Raw genomic sequence first — 20,900 nt, forward strand, 5'->3', positions numbered from 1 at the left:
AATCACATTATTACTCTAAAAAGTGAATCTTGGTACTATTCACTTACAACAACTTTTTGCCATTTTCTTTAAAACTCAAGGTTTTCAAGCTATTTTCATTAGTTTTCCTATTAAAGAATTTAGTTTGGAAAAATTATGTTCGTTTCTATTATGTAATGTAGTTCATGCTTAAGCAAATGAACAATGATCAACTCAATAATGAAAAGAATGTAGTCTACAACAACAATAAAGTCATATCTCATTAAGTTGGATCGACAGTATAAATTCTATAACGTTATTGCGCTTGATTTTATTCTAAATCTTTTGTTAGTCCAAGTACTTCATTTGTTTTCTTAAAATCTCTTTCAAATTCTTCTTAGATAAAGTTAGGATGACTAATCAACCAATCTTTGAGAAACGGTCTCTTATAATTAACTCTCTAACTCTTATACATAGAAGATGAAACTCAATCTTTTTTACTACGAATTCATATATAAGTTGTTTTCTATCACTCATACAACTATTTGATTTAATTCATCAACCTGAATAATGAATAAAATAGAAAATATCTACCCAATTCATTTATGGTCCAAATTTATTTTGTTTTTACCATGAATAATTTTCCTTAGTTACCGCTAGTCATAGTTTCGCCATATCAAAGTGATGGAAAAAAAAAAATCTATATGTATGGATCATCATAAGACTTTGACCGCACTCAGGGTCCTTAAACCAATTAATAAACGATATCAAATTAACTCTACCTCTTTTGTCTTAATTTTTATCTCATAATTACATTTTTTTTAACTGAAGCATATGTAGGCCTTTATTTCAAACGTCCAAATCATTTTAACCGATTTTTTGTCATTTTATCTTCAATTGCAACCCTCCTACTTTACCTTGGATATCCTCATTTTTAATCTTGTCATTTCTTAATCCAATAGTTATCGCTTATTTTTTGTACATGTTGATATTTAACCACCCAACATTATGTGCCGTAAAGTATTGTTGGCCTATATAGGATTATTACCACTACGCGTTCAGCATCAAGAATTGCCTACAACAAAACGTAGTGGAATCTCAATACCCTGCAAGTTGTGATCCAGTCTCTGTAAAATCAAAATTCAGCCTAAAATGTAATCATTTTGTTGGTTACGATAGAGTCTTCTTTTGAACAAAAATAGTAAATCAACACCCAAGCCAAAACTTCCACGCCTTCACCTCCAAAAAAACATCAAGATCTCCTCTGCTTCAGGTTTTTTTGCAGCTTCTGTAATCTTACCAGAATTCATGAAATCAAACGCAATCGCTTATGGAGGCAGATTGTCTGCCCTACTGTTTGGGTGTCATTCTCATCCTCTCTTATTTGTACAGTCACGGTTAAACCAGCTCAACATTTTATATTCCTATTGCTTTTTGTCTTATTATCTCTATTAAAAAATCAATATAAAATGTTGACGTGGTTTAACCGTGATAGTACAAAATAAGAGAGGATGAAAAAGACACCCAAACAGGAGGGCAGATAATCTGCCTCCATCGCGTATTTGTTCGCTATCATGCAATGCACGTTCAACATGATTTGGGGAGCGTTTATGAAATAATTTTCCTTATTAAAATTTTATGAGATTTAAATAGTTAATTTTATATTAGAATATATAAAACATTTAGTAACAAATTTTATGTAGGATGTAATTAACAATATACGGGGTGCTAATAAATAAACACTTTTGAAAGCTCAATACTTTAGAGAAAAAAAATTAATTTACCTTGTTACACTATAAAAAAAATTAACTTCTAAAAATTAATTAGAGGTATCTTTTCTTTTCCTCCGATTGAGATCTTGAATTGTTTTTTTTAATAAATTAAAATAATGGTTGTTCATTCTAATTTACTAGTTTATATCTTTTTTTTTTTTTTTTTAACAAACGATATTAAAGCGAAAATTGAACTTAAGATCTCTTACTTATAAGTGAAGATGATACCACTAGACCGTAGTACTAAGTGGCTTTTCTTCCGTTTTGAAAGCATATTTAGCAACAATTTTGACACTTAGCTTTTAGTTTTTGCAATTCGAACTAAATGACCATACGAAGATAATTCTACGCACTTATGAATCAAACATAAATTTTAAGATAAACCCTAGATGGTTATGCAATTGTAAACTACGTTATTAGATAACCTTCAAATATTATGTTGTCATAAGGATTTAAGCTTAGGTTTTTAGTCACTTAATACTACAATCTAATAATATTTCTTTTAACTTGTAACTAAAATATTTTAAATTCGAATCTTGTAACCATCTCATTTTCTTTAAAGTTAGTTTTAGTTTAATGGTGGTGTAAGTACTCATTAAACCACACCACTAAGATAAATTAGTAGTAGATATGGAACATCACATGTGGGCATGTGACTATCGTGGGGACTATCATGCAAAATACAGAAACAACTAGTCGACACCCTTTTTAATATTACTAAATAAATCCAAAGCCTCAATTCCAAAATTTGCTTCCTTGTCCTACCAAATAATTCCAACCTACTGAATTGCCAACATCAAACGTTAAAAGTGAGTAGTTTCTCCTTCCTTCACCTCATCCTGGAATTATTTGGAAAGTTGATTGAGCTACGTAGCTGTTTGTTGAGTTAGATTCTATCCCTCCCTTGTGGACGAGGGAACATCCAAATCAAAAAGTGTACCACAAGACTAAGCACGTGGGTTTGATAGATATAACCATGTTAATATACTATGTGTATATACATGTTTATAGATAGATATAACCATGTTAATATGCTATGTGTATATACATGTTTATACAATATATAGCTAATCCAACCTAAAACTTTGGGTGCAAGAATTAATGGTTCTAATTGCTTAAACTATAAGCCATTTGCCAAGCGCTGAAGAACTTAAGAGACTTTCACTAAATCACACAATGCCCCAACCATCAAACTTGTCATCATAGAAGTTGAACTTAAGACCTCTCATATACAAGTGAAATGATACAAGATTGTGTGTGATCTTTTGTTGTATCATAATGTCTAACAAGTTACAATAGATTTGTTCCCTTATGATACCTTTACCTCATCTCTACTAATTAATAAAACACTTATTGTCAACCAAAACCCTATGAAATTACCAGTTTAACCCTCTAATTAAAACATAATATGAATAATAAATATGGGGTAGAAATGTAATTTCACACAACCAAATTTTGCTGTTTTTTTTTTCCCCAAAACCTCACCTACATGTAATCCTAACATATCTCTATAAAAAAAAATAAAAAAAAAATATTCCCACTCCCACATTCTCTATCACTCTCTTCCTCTCTTCTTCTATTTCAAAAACAAAAATAAAGTGTGCCCATATACTAGTTACCAATTAACTAACCCTTTTTAGCAAGTGGATTGTCTTAGGCCCTGTTTGGTATTGTTTTATTTTTTTTTATTTTTTGTCTGTTCCATCAAAAGCTACTTCACTTGAAAGTTAAGAAATAAAAGGGTTTGGTAAAAACAAAATATCCTGCTTATTTTAAAAGTAATGGCCTTCATACAACTTTAAATAAGAACTTTTAGGTTGCTTTTATAAAAACCGAGTTGAGTCTTTAATGAATATTTTCAATTCCTTGAATACCCTCATTAGTTATAAACATGACATTATTTATCCTTCTATACATTTTATCCTTTGGAGAACAAAATGACTACCACTAACACCATAACTACAATAACCACCACCACCGTTGTGGCCACCACCACCACTACCACAACCTTCGTTGTTGTCATGGCCACTACTATCATTGCTGCCACTGTCACCATTGCCACCACAATTGCCATCTCTACGGCCCTTACCACCATTGTTCCCTATGCACCCCTAGCCACCACACCCCACTATTGGCACCACCACCATACCCTCCACAATCTCCGCTACCATCACCACCACTGCCACCACTATCGCCCCCACTACGATGTCCAATTTTTCCATTATACAATTATATCACTTTTATATTAAAATTTGACAAATGCTTTTCCACTTCTTTTCGTATTCACAACACTTTTAAAAATACAGTTTACCAAATGCCCAACTGTTGGTTTTAGAGCTGATTATTTTTATAGTACATCAGAGCAGTTTTTAAAAAAAGCGCAACAATCCCAAACTTGCTTATAGTGGATAAGGGACTTACTTTGCAACCCAATGCGTCTCAAGTTCAAACCTTCCCCCTTTCCTTAGTTTAGTTTAGATTAGTAATATCGCTTATCATAATAAAAAAATTGTAACATTTATCATGTCAATTAATGGAAAATCAATAATAATAATGGGTAACAAAAATAAATTTTTCTAAGGGATTAGGGCATGACAAATGCTAATCAAGGTGATTAATTAGGGTAACATAGTCTAAGAGGTCTAATTTAGAGGACAATCAACAATTCATACCATATGTTGGCGAATCAAAAGTGATCAAAGATTGAAATTAAACATTAAAGACATCATGTTTCACATTTTGTAACCGTTTGTTAATTGTTAGTGTACGTAAAATTTATCACTTATTAGCACACAAAACAAAAAAAGATAGTATATTTAATGACCTATAATATTTCCTAAGTTACTTATGTATGCCTTATTTGGTCGGATTATACATAAACAACATAATTTAATAGAAAAGACTAGGGACATTAATTGGCACTAGAATTATTCATTCTAAAGTGAGAGAGATTCTTGACAAATGGATAGCTCTTGACATGAAGCAATGGCCCCCGCATTACTTGTATGAATAATTCTTTAAAATAATACATACATTTTAACGTCGCTTGAGTAACTTCCAAGACACACACTCACTCTCATAACTGGTTGTCTCGTGGTCAATTTCTTGTGACATTGCCTTCCTCTCTCTCTCTCTCTCTGGTATAAGAAGTTGCAATAGAACTCGAACAAAAACAAAGAGAGAAAAAGGTCTCCATCACCCCCACCATTCACCGCCACAGCACCACCACCACACCCTCCTCAAATTTCAACGCCAACCCAATAATAATCACTCATCCCTCTCTTCAAAGCAACCTTCTTTCTCCCCCACCTCTTCGTCACCACCAAACCAAACCCACCTCACCTTCTCTCTAAATAACCAAACCCCCATTTCACCTTTTCTATTATTCCTCTCTCTTTCTCTCTCTCTCTCTCTCTCTCTGTTGCTTCTTTCGTTTGTTTTAATATTATAGTTCAGTTCACAACAAAAGCAGCATGGCTCGGCTCTTCCGATCCAAATCTTGCGATCTCGTCGGACTCACTGAGTTCAACATTCCTCTTCCGAGTCCGTTTTCCCACCACCACAACACCAGCAAAGAAGAAGAAGAAGAAGAAGAAGAATATGAGGAGTTGGGTTTTGAAGACGAGCAGGAGGTTGTCGAAAACCATATGTCTGCCCCATTTCTGTATCCCACGATTAGAACCAGTGGGAAGAATGAAGATCGAGACTTTCAGGGGCATAACGGTCAACAGCAGCAGGAGCAGCACCAGTTTGCCATACTCGACATTTTGGTGGCGGCTCTGAGGAAGTCTTTGATAACTTGCAGCGTGGAGAGGGATGACGTGGCATCGTCTATCGACATCAGTTCTCCGACTGAGGTGAGGCATGTCTCGCATGTCACTTTTGATAGGTTTAATGGGTTTCTGGGTTTGCCTACTGAGCTCGAGCCTGAGGTCCCCATGAAGGCGCCAAGTGCCAGGTCAGAGCCCAACTCCTTTTTTCTTTTTCCAATTTTCTCCCTTGGAATTTGTTGATGATATAATTGTGGGATTTTCGGAATTTGTGAAGTGACTTTATGTGGAATTTTGGAACTTTGGATTTCTTTGAAGTACCAGTTGTCTGAATTTGAAAACTTTGACTTATTGAAGTTTGGGAGTTTCTATGTCACACATCAAACTCGTGAACATGTCACACATCAAAGTATAGTAGAATTTTTGTTAAAGTTCATTCGTACTTGCATTTCGTTTATGTTTGTTTTTCCTAATTGTTGTCCTTTTTGTAGTGAAAATGGAAAAATCTAGTGGCATTATATTGTTATTTTGCAAACTTGCAAATTGGTTTTTACGATTTTTTTTGGTATCCCGGCTTGTATAGGTTGGTCCATTTTATTCTCGATACACAAGAACAGTTATCATAAGATGGTTTCTTGTCCAACAGAAACGGTTTGAACGAGGTTGTGAATCCCCTTCTTTGCGTCAGTCACAAGTTCCGTTACTTCCTTAATCGATCTCCGCAAGAACAGAGTTTTACTGTACTTAGAATTGCCTGTGATTTTAGATTCATATGTGGGAGGGAATTTAGAGGTTAAAAAAGGATGACGATATGGATTTTGGGAAGTACAAAGATGTGATTCGGACAGAGGCAATCGAGTTCAATTGTTTTACATTTACAGACCGAATAACATCTGCTTCCTGCTGTATGCCTGTACGGCAGCTTTTGTTTTATCCTGCCTTGTTCTTATTTTGGATAGGGACTTAGGCGGATAAGGGAAAGTAACATGGAGGATTTATTGTTTTAGTTTTAGGTTTATAAATGTTGGGTGAACTGGTTCCAATCGTCAATGCAAACCATTTGGTCCCTTCAATTTGTAGTGGCAATGTTTGAAAATGACCTTATCTTGCAAATTGAATTGCATAGGGTAGCACAATCATTTGATCTTTCGGTGTTGTTTTGGAATAATCGTTTCTTTGCGTAGTTTTTTCCTTTTGCTTTTGATTAGCATGTTGTCCTACCAAATTTATATCTGAAGGCAGATTCGGGTAACAATGTATACGGGATCCTGCGAGATGGAACTTTCTGCATCAGCAGTTTTAATACATGTTCGGCATCAAACCATTTTGTCCTAACGTATGTGTTTGTGTACCATTCTATTTGATTAATGCCTAATGGGATACACGATCCTTGTCATGCAGTGCAAGTGTGTTTGGGGTCTCTGCCAAGTCGATGCAGTGTTCTTTTGATAATAACGGCAACAGTGTGCCAACGATACTTCTTATGATGCAAAAGCGATTGTATTCAGGAGGAGGCCTTAAAGTAAGTTGGTATTTCAAATTAGTAGCTAAGATTTACTTTCATGCTTCTCAGCACCTTGTAACAGAACTGAAGGTTGTATTTCATTATTTTCCGTCTTAAAGGCGGAAGGAATATTCAGAATAACCGCCGAAAATGATCAAGAAGAGCGTCTTCGTGACCAGTTGAACAAAGGCATCGTGCCGCATGGAATTGATGTTCATTGTATAGCAGGGTTGATAAAGGTAAAGCATATTTGACATTTCTAAGTGAAACTCCTACATATGCATTTGTATGCTTATTGGAATAAACAGCCACCGTCTCCTTCAGGATGTTTAGTAATGTTAAAGATGTTTCTGGATTTTCAGTTGCCTCTTCAAGCTTTCAAAATCGTGTAGTGTCTAGATATTTAATGACCCTTTTTTAACTAAACCTTTCATTTATGATATCTAAACCTTATGTTCTATAGTTCTTGGTTTGTGCTCCTTTTTCTCGCTTTTCGTTCTCAACTTCTTTTTCATCTTTTTTCTCCCCTTCTTAAACCCTGTAGGCATGGTTTAGAGAGCTTCCTACAAGGGTACTTGATTCACTCACACCAGAACAGGTGTTGCGCTGCAACACAGAAGATGACTGCACCGAACTTGTGAAGACGCTTCCTCCAACAGAAGCTTCACTGCTTGATTGGGCTATCAATTTGATGGCAGATGTTGCACAGAACGAAGAGCACAATAAGATGAATGCACGCAACATTGCTATGGTTTTTGCACCTAACATGACCGAGGTTTGTAGCCTTTGGTTTCACAAGTTTGTTTATTGTTCTACATGTGAAATGTCTGTGGTTGTGATATGCAGTTTTCCTTGTTTACTTTAAAACTTTGTTCATTTTGAATAATGGTCAAGCTTGATGATAATTTTAGCTTTGAAGTAGAACTACTGCTAATGATATCGACCAGCGTCAATCTCCTTGGCCCTCAAGGTGGGTCACGAACAAATATAAGCTTTGCTATGGACTAAACAAGATTTTTTGCTGCAGATGGCAGATCCTTTGACTGCATTAATACACGCCGTGCAAGTTATGAATTTCCTCAAGACACTGATCTTAAAGATCCTACGCGAGAGAGAGGAATCAGCTGCGGAGGCTATATTGCACTCATCATGCTCTAACCACAACAGACAAACTATGTATTCATTTATGGGTGAATCTTTTGGTCATGATAGCTCATTCATAACCGCCACTTTGGACAGTCCAAAAGCTGACATCGACGAGAAACTTTGGTGCTCTCCGGTAATGACTGATGAGGAAGATGAACTCGAGTCCACTTCACACAGCAGCGCATCTACTAAATGTGTACTCGAGTGTTCAGAAAATGAATGTAGAAATGGATACGAAGCTGGAGATTGGTTGAGTTTGAGGAAAGGAGTGCGGAAGCTATGCAGCCACCCGGTGTTTCAGTTGAGTAAGCCGGCTAAGAAGACTGCGAATCTTGAGATTGTAAATGCTAGGGGAGAAGGCGGAGAAGCATGGGCATAGAGAAATGGGAAGCAGAGGAGTCTGTTTTTGTTTATATGATTGTGGTTTGTGTAAACATTTCATAGTATAGGTGTTAGCATTTTGTTTTGTTCTTCTAGTCAGATAAAAGGTTTGGAAGGAACTAATTAGAGGTTTGAAAAGGGTAGTGAGCTCTTCTGTATGATTTGATTCACAACTTTGTGTGATTTTAATAACAATGTTGGAGATTTGATAAACAATAGGAATGTTGGAGCTTCATAACAAATACAGGAAGGGGTCCTCATTTTTGGAAAAAAAATGGGGATTAATTGTAGGGCTCACTCTACATTGAACTTCAACGGTTCAAACCGTCTATTTTGTGAGTCTCGATTCATAGATTATCTTTGCAAAAATTCAATTCAATCCGAAATCATTTGCCATTTTAATTATAACAATACAATTTCATTGTTTCTTATAGAACAAAGTGTTCGTCAATTTCTTTGAACTCAATCAGATGTCTCAAATATTTCCGATTTGGCTAATACTTTGCAAGGATGATCTTAAGAGGTGCAAACTAAAGAATAACTGGTTCTAATCGTTGAAGTTCGTTGTAATGTAAGCCTTGCAACTAATTCTCATTTAAAAAGAAAAAAAGAGAACACTTTCCTTTAGAGGAAAACTAATGAAAATGGTTTGAAAAATTTTAGTTTTAATAAAAAAACCATGTTATAAGTTTTGTTTAATGATTAGTACAAGGCCCATATTAAAGTAGTCCAACTAAAAATGGCCCAACTATAATAAATTATGATTTGTCGATTTTACCCTAACTTTTTAAGGTTGAGTTCTAGATTTTTGTCGTTAATGGAGTTCATCGTTGTTTTGCAGACCTTCTTTTTCTTTGAAACAAAAATGTAGATCCTCATGCTATTTAATTTATATTTTGTATTATTTCGTTGAAATGTAATCGTCGTTATTATTCATAGTGTATTCGAGGTACTGTTTTTCAATTTTTCTTCGTCATTGGAGTTCATCGTTTGTTTCTCCAGAAAATAAATTTGAGATCTGCATGCTATTCAATAATAACGACGGGTCACTGTTTCTGGACTGTAAAAATAAACTCTTTCTGGATTTTAAGTAACACTGTTTTTAGAATCTAAATCACTGTTTTTGGAATCTAAGTTAATGTTTCTGGAATCTAAGTCACTGTTTCTGGATCTAAATGAAATAGACACACTGTTTCTTAAATGTAAGTTAGAAAAGAAATAGTGAAATTCACTGTATTTGGAAAGCAAATTAAGCACCTTGTTTCTTAAATATAATCAACTGATGCATGAAAGAAAAGAAACAGTCAAAGGTTAAAACATAGACTGTTTTTGAAATTTAAATCACTGTTTTTGGAATTTAAGTTACCATTTCTGGATTTTTGTTATTTTCTTTCCAGATACAGTGTTTGTTTGTGCACAGACAAAACAAACACTGTATTTGGAAAGAAAATAACAAAAATCCAAAAACAGTGTTATGTTTTGGGTTTTTCATAAATAGTTTTATGTTTTGGTTATTTTTTTTCCCGACACTTTTTCGTCGGTTTATGCTATTAAACTTCCTTGAACTTGTTTCGACGACTTTGTTCTGATGAATACTTCCTTTTTGTACTTTGATTTAGTTGTTTTTGAAATGGGGAATTCGATTTGATAGGAAGACATGGAGTTATTATGACGGTTTCGTGCTGTGTTGAGGTTGGTGAAGAGTCAGGATAATATCGAATTAGGGGTATTTATGTAAGTATAGATTTGTAACGGGTTGGGCTTGTAAGTTTGACCCGTGGACAATAGTTTTGGATAGTTTTTTATTAAACTTTGAGTCATTTTGGTTAAATAACATTTTGAGATGATTTTTGATTAAATATTTGTTGGCCTATGCCCTTTTCATTAAAACTCCATTCCTTCAAGGGTCTCCTGCAACAAATGCCAATTGGTTGCTTTCATGGTCAAAGCCCAATTCATTTTCTTATGTTATATTTCCTTTGAACGAGCTCAAAACAACAAAGCCTTAAAAGGAAAAAGAAAACTCAGAACAAGGCTTTAGGATATGCTTCAGTTTTGCAAGCCGAGGCTGCAGGCCTTAAACATGGTCTTCTTTTGGGCATCAAGGTTGGGTCTCGAACATATTCAGGTGGAAGGAGATTCACAGGTTTTCATCAACATAATTAACGGCAAAGCGCAAATTTTTTGGAGAATTATATCTGTCGTATAAAGATTTCAAATATCTACATGCCAAAGTCAAGCGTATCTTTCAAGAAGCCAATATGGCAGATAATGCAGTGGTTCCAAAATAGGACAACATTATCATCATAATTATATTTGGTTCTCACAGTTTCCTAGTGGTATTAAAGATACATGTACCATGTTATATATAAATGATATTCGCTTTCTCCTGCCATCTTAATTTTGACATTTGATTTGTTCAGCAATGGCTAAAAGAGGAAGGGGTGTGTAGGAGAAGAAAAATGATGTGCATAAATCATCATATATATAAACGATATTCTATTTTAAGCTAATCTAAATTGCAAAGAGAGTTCAAACTTGGGTGCATAAAAAGAGCATATTTATTCTAACTAACGTGACATTGCTTTTCTTTTAAGTGAACAATAACGAGGATATATAGTATTTTTGGGGATAAGAATTTGATTATGGGAAGTGACGTTGCATGCTCAATTAAGGTTTGGATCTTGATTCATCCCCAAATCTTTGACATAAGATATTCTAAATTAGTTTATTACAATTATTTAGACAATCAATAGCTTTGTCTTTCTTAGACACAATCACTCTAATTACAATATAATTGTTAAGATTACTGCTACCTAAACTTCACCTTCATGGAATTTTTAAGGTAATAACATATAAAATTTTCCTCAGAACCACAAGCAAAATTTTATATTCAAACGTATACACCACGATTATGCTTAAAAATCGTGGCTATGATAAGCAGTATTTTTCTCCAATAGCTATTAGGCCTCGTTTGATACATGATTGACTTAGCCAAAACTATTCACTATTGAAGAGATTTTAAAAGAAGAAATGGACGGCAATTTCCTTATTTTTCCAAGTTGAAAGTTACTCATGAAGAAAAATGTCCCTACTAATCCTTACAAAAATGGTAGGATTAAAAGTGAAAAGTACTTCATGAGCAATAAAATAAGGAGTTTGTCATATATTTCTTCCTTTAAAATACCTTTAATATAGTAAATAGTCATATCCAAGTCAATCCTCTCTAACCTAATTCTGTTGAAGTCTCGCCAAGATATATGTAGACCTTTACTCCAAAAACCCAATTTTGTTTCCTCTTTCCATATTTTTATTTGCATCTCACGAGCTGCAAACAAAGCAGGCTTTAAGGTTTTGAGTTTTCTAGACCTTATACTGAGGGGATCTAGTAAAAGAACCCCATGCACATAAGATTGAAGGGCACTTTTGAAAGAATTTTCTTCTTGTCTAGGTTTTCATGTTGTTAGTGGTAATTTGAGGGATGAGTTCAGTCTAAAAACTTGGGTTAGGGGCGGAGTTACATGAAGTTTGAGTGGAAGAGAATCAATTGCCCTTCTACCCATCTAAACGTACCGAAAAGTAAACTGTTCTTTGGTTATTTTGGGGGCTGCACAACTGATTTGTACTGGAGAAACGAGTTGTGAGATAAACACTATTTTTTGTAAGTGCTCTTTTCATTGTGGTGGATCTCCTTCTTCGCCTCCAAACTGAATGCATCTAGGCTCACTAAACGCGAAATAGCATAAAACTTGGTGTTCTTTGGTTTTTTTTCTTCACTAATATATCTCTTGCCTAGTTGTTACTTCTCTTACACATTGCATGTATAGGCTGACAAAGGTTTGGTTATGATCTGGTGTTGTATTTGTATATCAACAAGAGCAAGATATAGCTTTGGAGGAGAAATATGTAGACGCAAACTACGTTTATGGTATTTGTTAGGGCATGGCATGCCAACTGTAAACTCGAAAAATAACCAAACCAAATCGTTTGGGTTGGTTTTCTTTTGTCCATTGGGTTTATAAAATTGGACTAAACCGGAAAAATCAATTCGTACGCGGTTTTGAATTTTACAGACCATGAGTTAACTGTAAAAATCTGTCCCCATTAACTGAAACTAATTTTGAGCTCTGTTCCCAGAAAAAAAAAACATGTCATGATATGATTGGATTAACCGTAGTTTTTGAACAAGAAAAACATGGCATAATATGATTGGGCATATTATTATGAAACTAGATTGATCTATACGGAAAAAGTTGACAAGGACACAACTTTTAATAATTGAAAAAAGAGATACGATACTCGTCGGATCTTTTTTGTGAAGATTCTAAATATCCTTCAGTTTTGTCCGTTTATTATACATCGTGTGGTTAGTTTTCGTCAGATACTATTTATGTTTATTTTAAATAATATAATTTAAAATAATTTCTGACCGTATGATGTATAATGAAAGAACAAGATTGAAGGATCCTATCTCTTGAAAAAAATTGGAAAAAGTTTGCCCCGAAGGGGCTTGAAGGTCATGACCTTAGAGAGTAATCTAAAGATCTCAGATTTGATGCGCGAGTTTACTAAATCTGTTGGATCAAATAAAATCTTGTGTAGCTCTTAAAATTTAGCAAGCAACAATGTTAATTAATTTGTAGAGGCTGTTGAATATGCTCTAACATGTCAAATGTAAATATCAATTTTATCCATATTTTTTTGGATGACTTTGGATGCGGTCCCTATTTATCAACGTTCTTTGATTGAAACCTTATTGGTTTTCGATTTTTGATTGAAGTCCTTGAAATTAATGCAATAATGCATTTCTATGTAGGTTATTATAATTTTTAAATTAAAATTTGATATTTGTAGTTATTTATATTAATGAGATTTTAAATAAAATCCATAATTTGTTGAAAATATTAAAAGAAATTATACTTAAATAAAACCCATGATTTGTCATTACTTATATTAATGACATTTTACATACAAAAAATTGGTAATTTTATACGATGCATTTTACATACAAAAAGTTGGTACATTTTATACAAAAAAAAAGGTGATACATTTTATATAATGGGTACATTTCATATAAAAAAAATAACGGGTACATTTTACACAAAAGAGATTGTACTTAAAAAAAAAAGGGTACATTTTACATATAACAAAGTGGTACCTTTTTTTAAGACAAATGGGTACATTATTAATAAATTATGGGTATAAATAAAAGGTCAAAAAAATATGAATACAAATAAAAGTTTGAAAAATGTGGACACAAAAAGAAATTAATATATGGGTACAAACTAAATTGAATAGAAAATTGACACAATTTAAAAAAAGGGTTGCAAATTAAAATGGGTACAAACTAAAAATAAAAATATATGATACAAAATTTAGCCATAAATATAAATATATCAAATGTAACGTTCTAACACTAATTGAATAATTTAGAAATAAAATTTAATTATCTGGATATGTAAAATATTTTATTATTGAAATAATTAATGATGTTTATTAAAACCAAGGGACCTTGATTAAAATTTGAAAATGAATAAGGTTTCAATAAATAGAGTTAAAAAAAGAGGGATAAGAACCTAATTTCTCATTCTTTATATATATATATATATATGTAAAGGGAATTGTTATTGGAACTCCAAAAATCTCATTCTACACTCCAAATTTTCTATATTAAGGAAGAAAAATACATTTGTGAGGAGTGTAGAATGAGATTTTTGGAATGTCAATAACACTTCGTGTAAAATTTCTCCATTTTATAATTGTACGAGGCGGAAAGCTCAAAACAAATTCCAGCGATGAAGTTTGGGGTGTATAGGAGTTGCTTTCAAGTTAAACTATAGTTCATTTGTTACTTGCATTAGCTAATTATGAAATACTTTTCAAGGTTTGTGCAGCATTTCAAAATGCCTTTATAAAACAGAAAATTAACTTAACTCATTAACAAAAAATTGGTGGCATATTTGCACAAAAGTTGAAGTTTAAATGGTATGCTGTAATCCAGATGATGTGGTTATTAGTGATTGGATTATTTCTTAAGTGTTGATTAACGTGTTTATTTCCTATTAATGATACATCATTTAGTTTGTAAATTTAATTTAATATTTTGGTTCACTTAGCGTTAACTTATAAGTAATGGGTAGTGCTATTCATCCACACCTTTTTACCTCTCATACACCCTTTTTAGTTTTTGTTCATTGATCTTTAATTCATTTTATCCAACGACCGAAAATTGAGAGAAGTTTGTAAAAGGTACAAATAGGTATGTAGATAGCACCACCCTAAATAATAGTATATACAGTGTGCAATCGATAATACATAAGATCTCCTTAACAAATTTCACATCTTTTTTTTTTTTTTTTTTACAATTATTCGTGATTTATCGTACGCTTCATAAGTGAGCTATATTATTCATGACTCGAGCTTTAACTGGTTTGAGGCTACACGCTTAAATGATATTACAAAGTGTTTTTTTTTGCACGGTATATAACATATTTTTTTGTAGTGAGATTTTGGATGATAAATGCACAAAATCAAAATAATTGAGGTAATAAGCACGTTGGTCAACATTTAAATAATAATTCAATCATCAATAATCACGTCATATGGTTTACAAAATATAGTTTAAATTAGCGTTACCCTTTTTATCATTCAATCATATCATTTTCATTACGCACCTAATAGGTATCACTTATGAATGCAACTACAACCATACGAAACCGAACAAAATGTCACGCATTGTTCTTTTTCAAGTAATTAGTTGCTATTTATTTCAAATCTAATAGTATTAATCAAGCATCAAATGCCACTTTCATATTTTTTTTCTTACAATACCAAGCATCAAGCCATTAATAAAAGATCATTAAGTGTCATGTCAACGTTAATCACATAGTTAAACATCAAATGACTAAATAATTAAGAATATAAAAATATCAACTCAAATTTAATCATAGCATAGTAAAATATATATTTAACTCTATAATGTTTAAAAAAAAAAAAAAAAAAAAACCTCTATAAGCCTATAAGCTTTGATCATCTATAAGATTTCGAAATTTACATTGTATAGTTTAATATATAGAGACCTAACCAATCAAATTAAGTTTATTTAACTCGAGTCAATGACCCAATGCTGCCCATCAAACTTAATCTTAAGTCCATAAACTCGAGCAAATAAAGTTACCGCCCTTCTTACACCTCTGTTATCTGCCGCCGTAAAATAATCATGCCCGAATATTATTCCGCCAGGACGTAAAATCCGGTAGGCCCGGTTAATATCGGACCATGCCGAAATAAAATCATGACCTGCATCCACTTCGATTAAGTCTCCAAACACGCCCATCTGGCAAAGCCAGTCAAGCCCCGCCCCGGTCGAAAACGGGACGGGCAAAACCGACTCCGTGGCGTTTACTGACACGACGTTCTGCAGGAATTGGTAAAGCAGAAGAACGTCGCCATTTAGGAGGCTGATGTCGCTAAATCGACCGCGGAAGCCAGGCCAGCCACGGAAGTCGTCGAGGCAAAGGATTTGGGTGGTGTTGAGGCCGAGTTGGTGGGTTAACTCCGCCATGTGGATGGCTGAGGCGCCGAGGAAGGTGCCAACTTCGATGATGGTTTGGGGTTTGAGTTTTTGGATGAGGTTTTGGAAAACGGCGCCTTTGGAGCCCCAGCCTTTGATGCGGCTACGGCGGAGGAGAGGAGCGGCGTGGGGAGGGGGGAAGTTGGTGAAGGGGGAGGTGGAGTTGAAGAGGTGGTCAAGGAGAGTTTGGCGGATGAGGTGAGGAGGGAGTGGGGGAGAGCAGTGAGTGGTGAGTAGGAAGTGGTCGAGGTTAGTTGGGAGGCTTGCTAGTTGGTGGAGTATGGGGGCGGAAGGAGGGAAAGAGGGGGGTGAGGAGGAGGTGGTGGGAGAAGAAGAGGAGTGGTAGCCTAGGGTAAAGGAGATGAGGAGGAGGAGGAGGTAGGCGATGGGTTTGGCTAGCTTTAATATTTTTTGGTGGTGGGGATGGTCTCCTCTCATGGCGGTGGGTGATTTTAGTAGATGCATTATGTTTTAGGAGAGAGAGGGAGAGAGAGAGAGAGAGGGAGAGAGAGAGAGAGAGAGGGAGAGAGGGATTGAGGGGGACTGATTCGAACTTAGACCAGGTGTTATGAAAACGACTGGAAAACGTCCTAAGACATGAATCTCCTTGCATGGGCTTATAAGTAAATTGAGCTATTTTTCAATTAATTTTATGATGGGACTTGAACTTCTTCATAGTATCAAAGCAGGTTGTTTAACGTATGAAGCTCAACAGCCATATGTGCTTCACATGATCACATCACCTCATTTGTCTTGCCCATGTGTTTGACTGGAAAATTCGCTAGAGAATGCGTGTTGACATGAATCCCACATTGATGAGAAGAGGAACCTTGCATGAGTTTATATGTTAGGCAAATCTCTATATTACCAATTATTTTTATTGTGCAAACTCAATCTTTTCGGTTTTGACATAGATATGTACCGGGTGAGAGAAAAAGGTTTGAATTATAATGCATGATTACCATGGGAGATTTAAAAAACTAACCATTTTTACCACATTAATTTGATGCTTACTTGATATACATTAAGGACATGTTTACCTAGACTTCCTCTAGTTGTTAATTTCCCTTTTAATAACTAGCTAGCAACCAGGACACGCTTTGTTTGTGCAATTAAATGTACTTTTTTATTTTTTATTGTTTAAGGTATAATTGGAACATCCAAAAGTAGATTATAGAATGTGGCATTTTTGTATATGTTGCTCGACCTTGTTAGACGAAGTCAACAATCAATTATTATCCACGTAACTTGAGGAGTTTTGTTGTGCTTGGAAATCTTATCATGTTGGTCTTCCATGTTTGCAGGACTTGTTTTCAAATGTCTTTTGTAGTCAAACTGTTCGTAATCTGTTTGTAATCTTTTCATCTTTTTGTTTTTAATTTTCAAATTCAAAGTTCCATGTAATTTGGGTTTTCAAACTCACGATGTAATCAAGAAGTTATTATATATACATGCAACCCACAGTTGTTTAGGTAGGTAACTGAAGTGAAAACCCTGAGTTCCTAAGTTTTACATGGTTTCTAGAGTATTTTTTTGTCTAACGACAATGACCCTAGACCTTTCTTTTTCCATCATTGCTTCTATGGCTCAAAACAACGCTTCCCAAACTACCAACCCGACCCACCAAACAACCATTTCCATCCTTTTTCATCCTCCATGACTACTGTTGTGCACATTGAACTTGATAGGACCAACTACCCACTGGGGTTGGCCCAAATTCTTCCCATCCTAAATAGTAGGGATTTAATGGGATATACAGGACCAAATGATCCTTAGTTGGATCAATGGATCTTTGACTGCTTCTGTTTTGTCTGTGGTGGCAAGCAAACAGACTGCTCGAGCTATCTGGGAAGCTTTTGAGCAAAGGTATGTGTCTTCTTCACAAAATTGCATTTTTTTTTTTTTATGAAATAAATTATTGCAGACCAAAAAAGGTGATCTATCTATGGAGGATTACCTTGATTGCATGAATGCGATAATTGACAATCTTGCCCTAGCTGGGCTACCCATGAATGATGATGAACTAATTCATAATATGTTGAACAATTTGGGGCCGACGTTTGAGATGACTGTTGGTGTTGCTTAAGATCGTGACATACCCATTACTTATCCCACCCACCCTTGAGGCATTACTGTTGACTACGGAACACATAATAACGGAGCAAAATCCTTATTTGGTTGAGAATGTTCCTGTTAATGCCTTCGTTGCTACAAGAGGCCGTAGTGGTGGACGAACTCGTGGCTTTGAAAAAGGTGGATTTCCACCAAACCGTGGTGCAGCCTTCAACCAATAAGGTGTTAACCCTCATAGCAACATCAACCAGTGTAATACATCACGTAATACAGAAAAATTTGTTCCAAATGGTGATAGGATTGTGTGTCAAATTTGTGGCAAACCTGGGTGTGAACACGAAAGATTCCTTGAAACAAGAAACAGGAATAATGTGTACAAAAATAATATTTTTGTGTTTATGATTTTGGGGTTACGATCTCTCTCAAATTTGGTCCTCTGATTCTATCTTCGTAGGGTGTAGGTTTGTGGATGAGTTGTTGATCCAAAGGGCCGTCGGGGCTTGATCTAAGGATGAACAGTTGATGAACGGATGAACACTTTCTTCAAGGGCCGTCGGGGCTTGATCTTGAATAATGGTTGTGTGGATTTCTTCAAAGGCTTTTGGGCTTGATCTTGAAGGTTGATGGATGAGCGGATCTTCAAGGGCTTAATCTTGAAGAACGATTGGATGTGTGGATTTGTTGAGGTTGTTGATCCAAAGGGCCGTTGGGGCTTGAGCTTAGGATGAACGGATGAACACTTTCTTCAAGGGCCGTCGGGGCTTGATCTTGAAAGAGGATTTAACGAAGAACGAAGAAAGCTTTCTTGATCCTTCGGGATTTGCTTGAAAGCTTTAGAGTTTCAAAGCTTCAAGGATTTGGGAAGTTCTCTTCCAATTTGGGAGTAGAGAAATGTATTTGTGAATTGGTTGATCCTTGATACCTTGATGGAGAAGCCTATTTATAGGCTTTAAGAATGAATCACCACCACAAAATATTTTTTTCCTTTCCAAGCACCATTGCCTAATTTTCCCACTTAATGCAATATTGAAATTGAAGTGGTGTAACTTATGGCCTAATTTCCCACTTAATACCATTTTAAACTTGAAGTGGTCTAACTTATGGCCTAATTTCCCACTTAATGCAATATTGAAATTGAAGTGGTGTAACTTATGGCCTAATTTCCCACTTAATACCATTTTAAACTTGAAGTGGTCTAACTTATGGCCTAATTTCCCACTTAACACCATTTTAAACTTGAAATGTGTATGCTTTGTCATTGCCCAAATGAGAAAAACTTGCTTTGATCCGTAATGGATTGAAGTGTGCTTGCCTTGTCATTGCCCAACATGAGAAGAAAAACTTGTTTTGATCCTCAATGGATTGAAATGTACTTGCCTTGTCATTGCCCAAAATGAGAAGAAAAACTTGTTTAATCCTTCAAGGGTATTTCTTCCTATTTTGTTGAGTCACACGCCATGTGTACAATTTGTACAACACGTGGCGTATGCCATGTATGCCTTGACACGTCAAAACTTTAATGCATTGGTGAACATTTGTTTTACTGAAATTTCGATGTCTGCAAATGCCCCCACTTCAAGGCACGTCGTAGACATGTGCTTGTCACGTGTAGAAGATGCGTTTTGAAGTCCCTTAATGTAGATGTCAACCTAAGGGCCGTCGAGGCTTGATCTTGAATTGGGCTGGAAATTTCTTCAAGGGCCATTGAGGCTTGATCTTGAGTTCGACTGGAAGATTTTCTGGTTTCCTCTAATCGTTGATTTTCCACAGGCTTAGTCTTGAACTGGGCTGGAAATTTCTTCAAGGGCCATTGAGGCTTGATCTTTGAGTTCGACTGGAAGATTTTCTGGTTTCCTCCAATCGTTGATTTTCCTTTGTGCTACTCTTGAACTGGGCTGGAAATTTCTTCAAGGGCCATCGAGGCTTGATATTGAGTTCGACTGGAAGATTTTCTGGTTTCCTCCAATCGTTGATTTTCCTTTGTGCTACTCTTGAACTGGGCAGCAGGATTCTTTTGGTCTCCCCGAAGGTCTGATCTTTACTCTTTTTTTCTGTTTCTTTGTTCAATCTCTCCAATTCGTATTGAAGAGGGTTAGAGGATAGCTCAGCATATGCAGTTGTTGCTTTTCTCCACATGCTTTAATGTATCATTTTTACTTGCTTTACTTGCTCCTCTTTGCAGAAGTGGTCCCTTCTCTGGAAGTGTATCAACCGTTGAAGATGACTACTCGAGAGCAACGCTAGGTAAGCAAACAGGGAATAGATTCCAGGCAGTCGGTTCCAGATCGGAAGACTGACTCCAAGTGCCGGCTGATTGCTTCTTTCACTTTGCCATGCGAGTAAGAACAAGGACAAAGAAAAAAACAGGGAAAGAGCATGATATGAGATACTTTTGCTTTTGACCTTGATGATATGAGATACCTTTTCTTTTGAAGAAGCGGCGAATGGATCAGCACATGTATTTGTTGTGCTTGTCTCCACATGCTTCAATCTACCGTTTCCTCCTGGGTCATCTGTACTCCAGGCATCTGGTATCTTCTTTAGGGAAGAAGAAAAAATTGAGTATTTCGAAAGGCTTTGCTGGGAGTGCGCCCTCAGAGGTGAGGAAGAGTTGGGCATTTTTTTTTTTTGCAGGTCTGCCTTGCCATAAAAGATGAAGGTTGACATATATAGGGATTTCCCAATAGCAAGTGGTGGTACTGTTCCTTTACCATTGTCGACAA

The 20,900-nt window shown here is 35.3% G+C and overlaps 2 protein-coding genes across 2 annotated transcripts; one reads left to right on the plus strand and one right to left on the minus strand.

Moving 5' to 3' along the window:
- Positions 1-4,780: 4,780 nt before the first annotated feature.
- Positions 4,781-8,729, plus strand: LOC137735501 (rho GTPase-activating protein 3-like). Its single transcript, XM_068474932.1, has 5 exons — positions 4,781-5,688; positions 6,902-7,022; positions 7,124-7,243; positions 7,549-7,779; positions 8,032-8,729. The coding sequence occupies exons 1-5, from the start codon at positions 5,204-5,206 to the stop codon at positions 8,527-8,529; spliced, it is 1,455 nt and encodes a 484-aa protein (XP_068331033.1). The 5' UTR covers positions 4,781-5,203; the 3' UTR covers positions 8,530-8,729.
- Positions 8,730-15,633: 6,904 nt separating this feature from the next.
- On the minus strand, positions 15,634-16,542 carry LOC137734364 (uncharacterized). The gene has a single exon (XM_068473642.1). It carries the CDS (start codon positions 16,540-16,542, stop codon positions 15,634-15,636), a length of 909 nt encoding a protein of 302 aa, XP_068329743.1.
- Between the last annotated feature and the right edge of the window lie 4,358 nt (positions 16,543-20,900).

The sequence above is a fragment of the Pyrus communis genome, chromosome 5, assembly GCF_963583255.1.
Source record: "Pyrus communis chromosome 5, drPyrComm1.1, whole genome shotgun sequence".
In the NCBI taxonomy this organism is placed as follows: Eukaryota; Viridiplantae; Streptophyta; class Magnoliopsida; order Rosales; family Rosaceae; genus Pyrus; species Pyrus communis.

Excerpts from the sequence above, each read along its gene's own strand:
- LOC137735501 (XM_068474932.1), top strand. The coding sequence starts at position 5,204 with ATGGCTCGGCTCTTCCGATCCAAATCTTGCGATCTCGTCGGACTCACT. Across the intron at positions 5,689-6,901 it reads ATGAAGGCGCCAAGTGCCAG|TGCAAGTGTGTTTGGGGTCT; the intron begins GTCAGAGCCCAA and ends CTTGTCATGCAG. Across the intron at positions 7,244-7,548 it reads GTATAGCAGGGTTGATAAAG|GCATGGTTTAGAGAGCTTCC; the intron begins GTAAAGCATATT and ends TAAACCCTGTAG.
- LOC137734364 (XM_068473642.1), bottom strand. The coding sequence starts at position 16,542 with ATGAGAGGAGACCATCCCCACCACCAAAAAATATTAAAGCTAGCCAAA.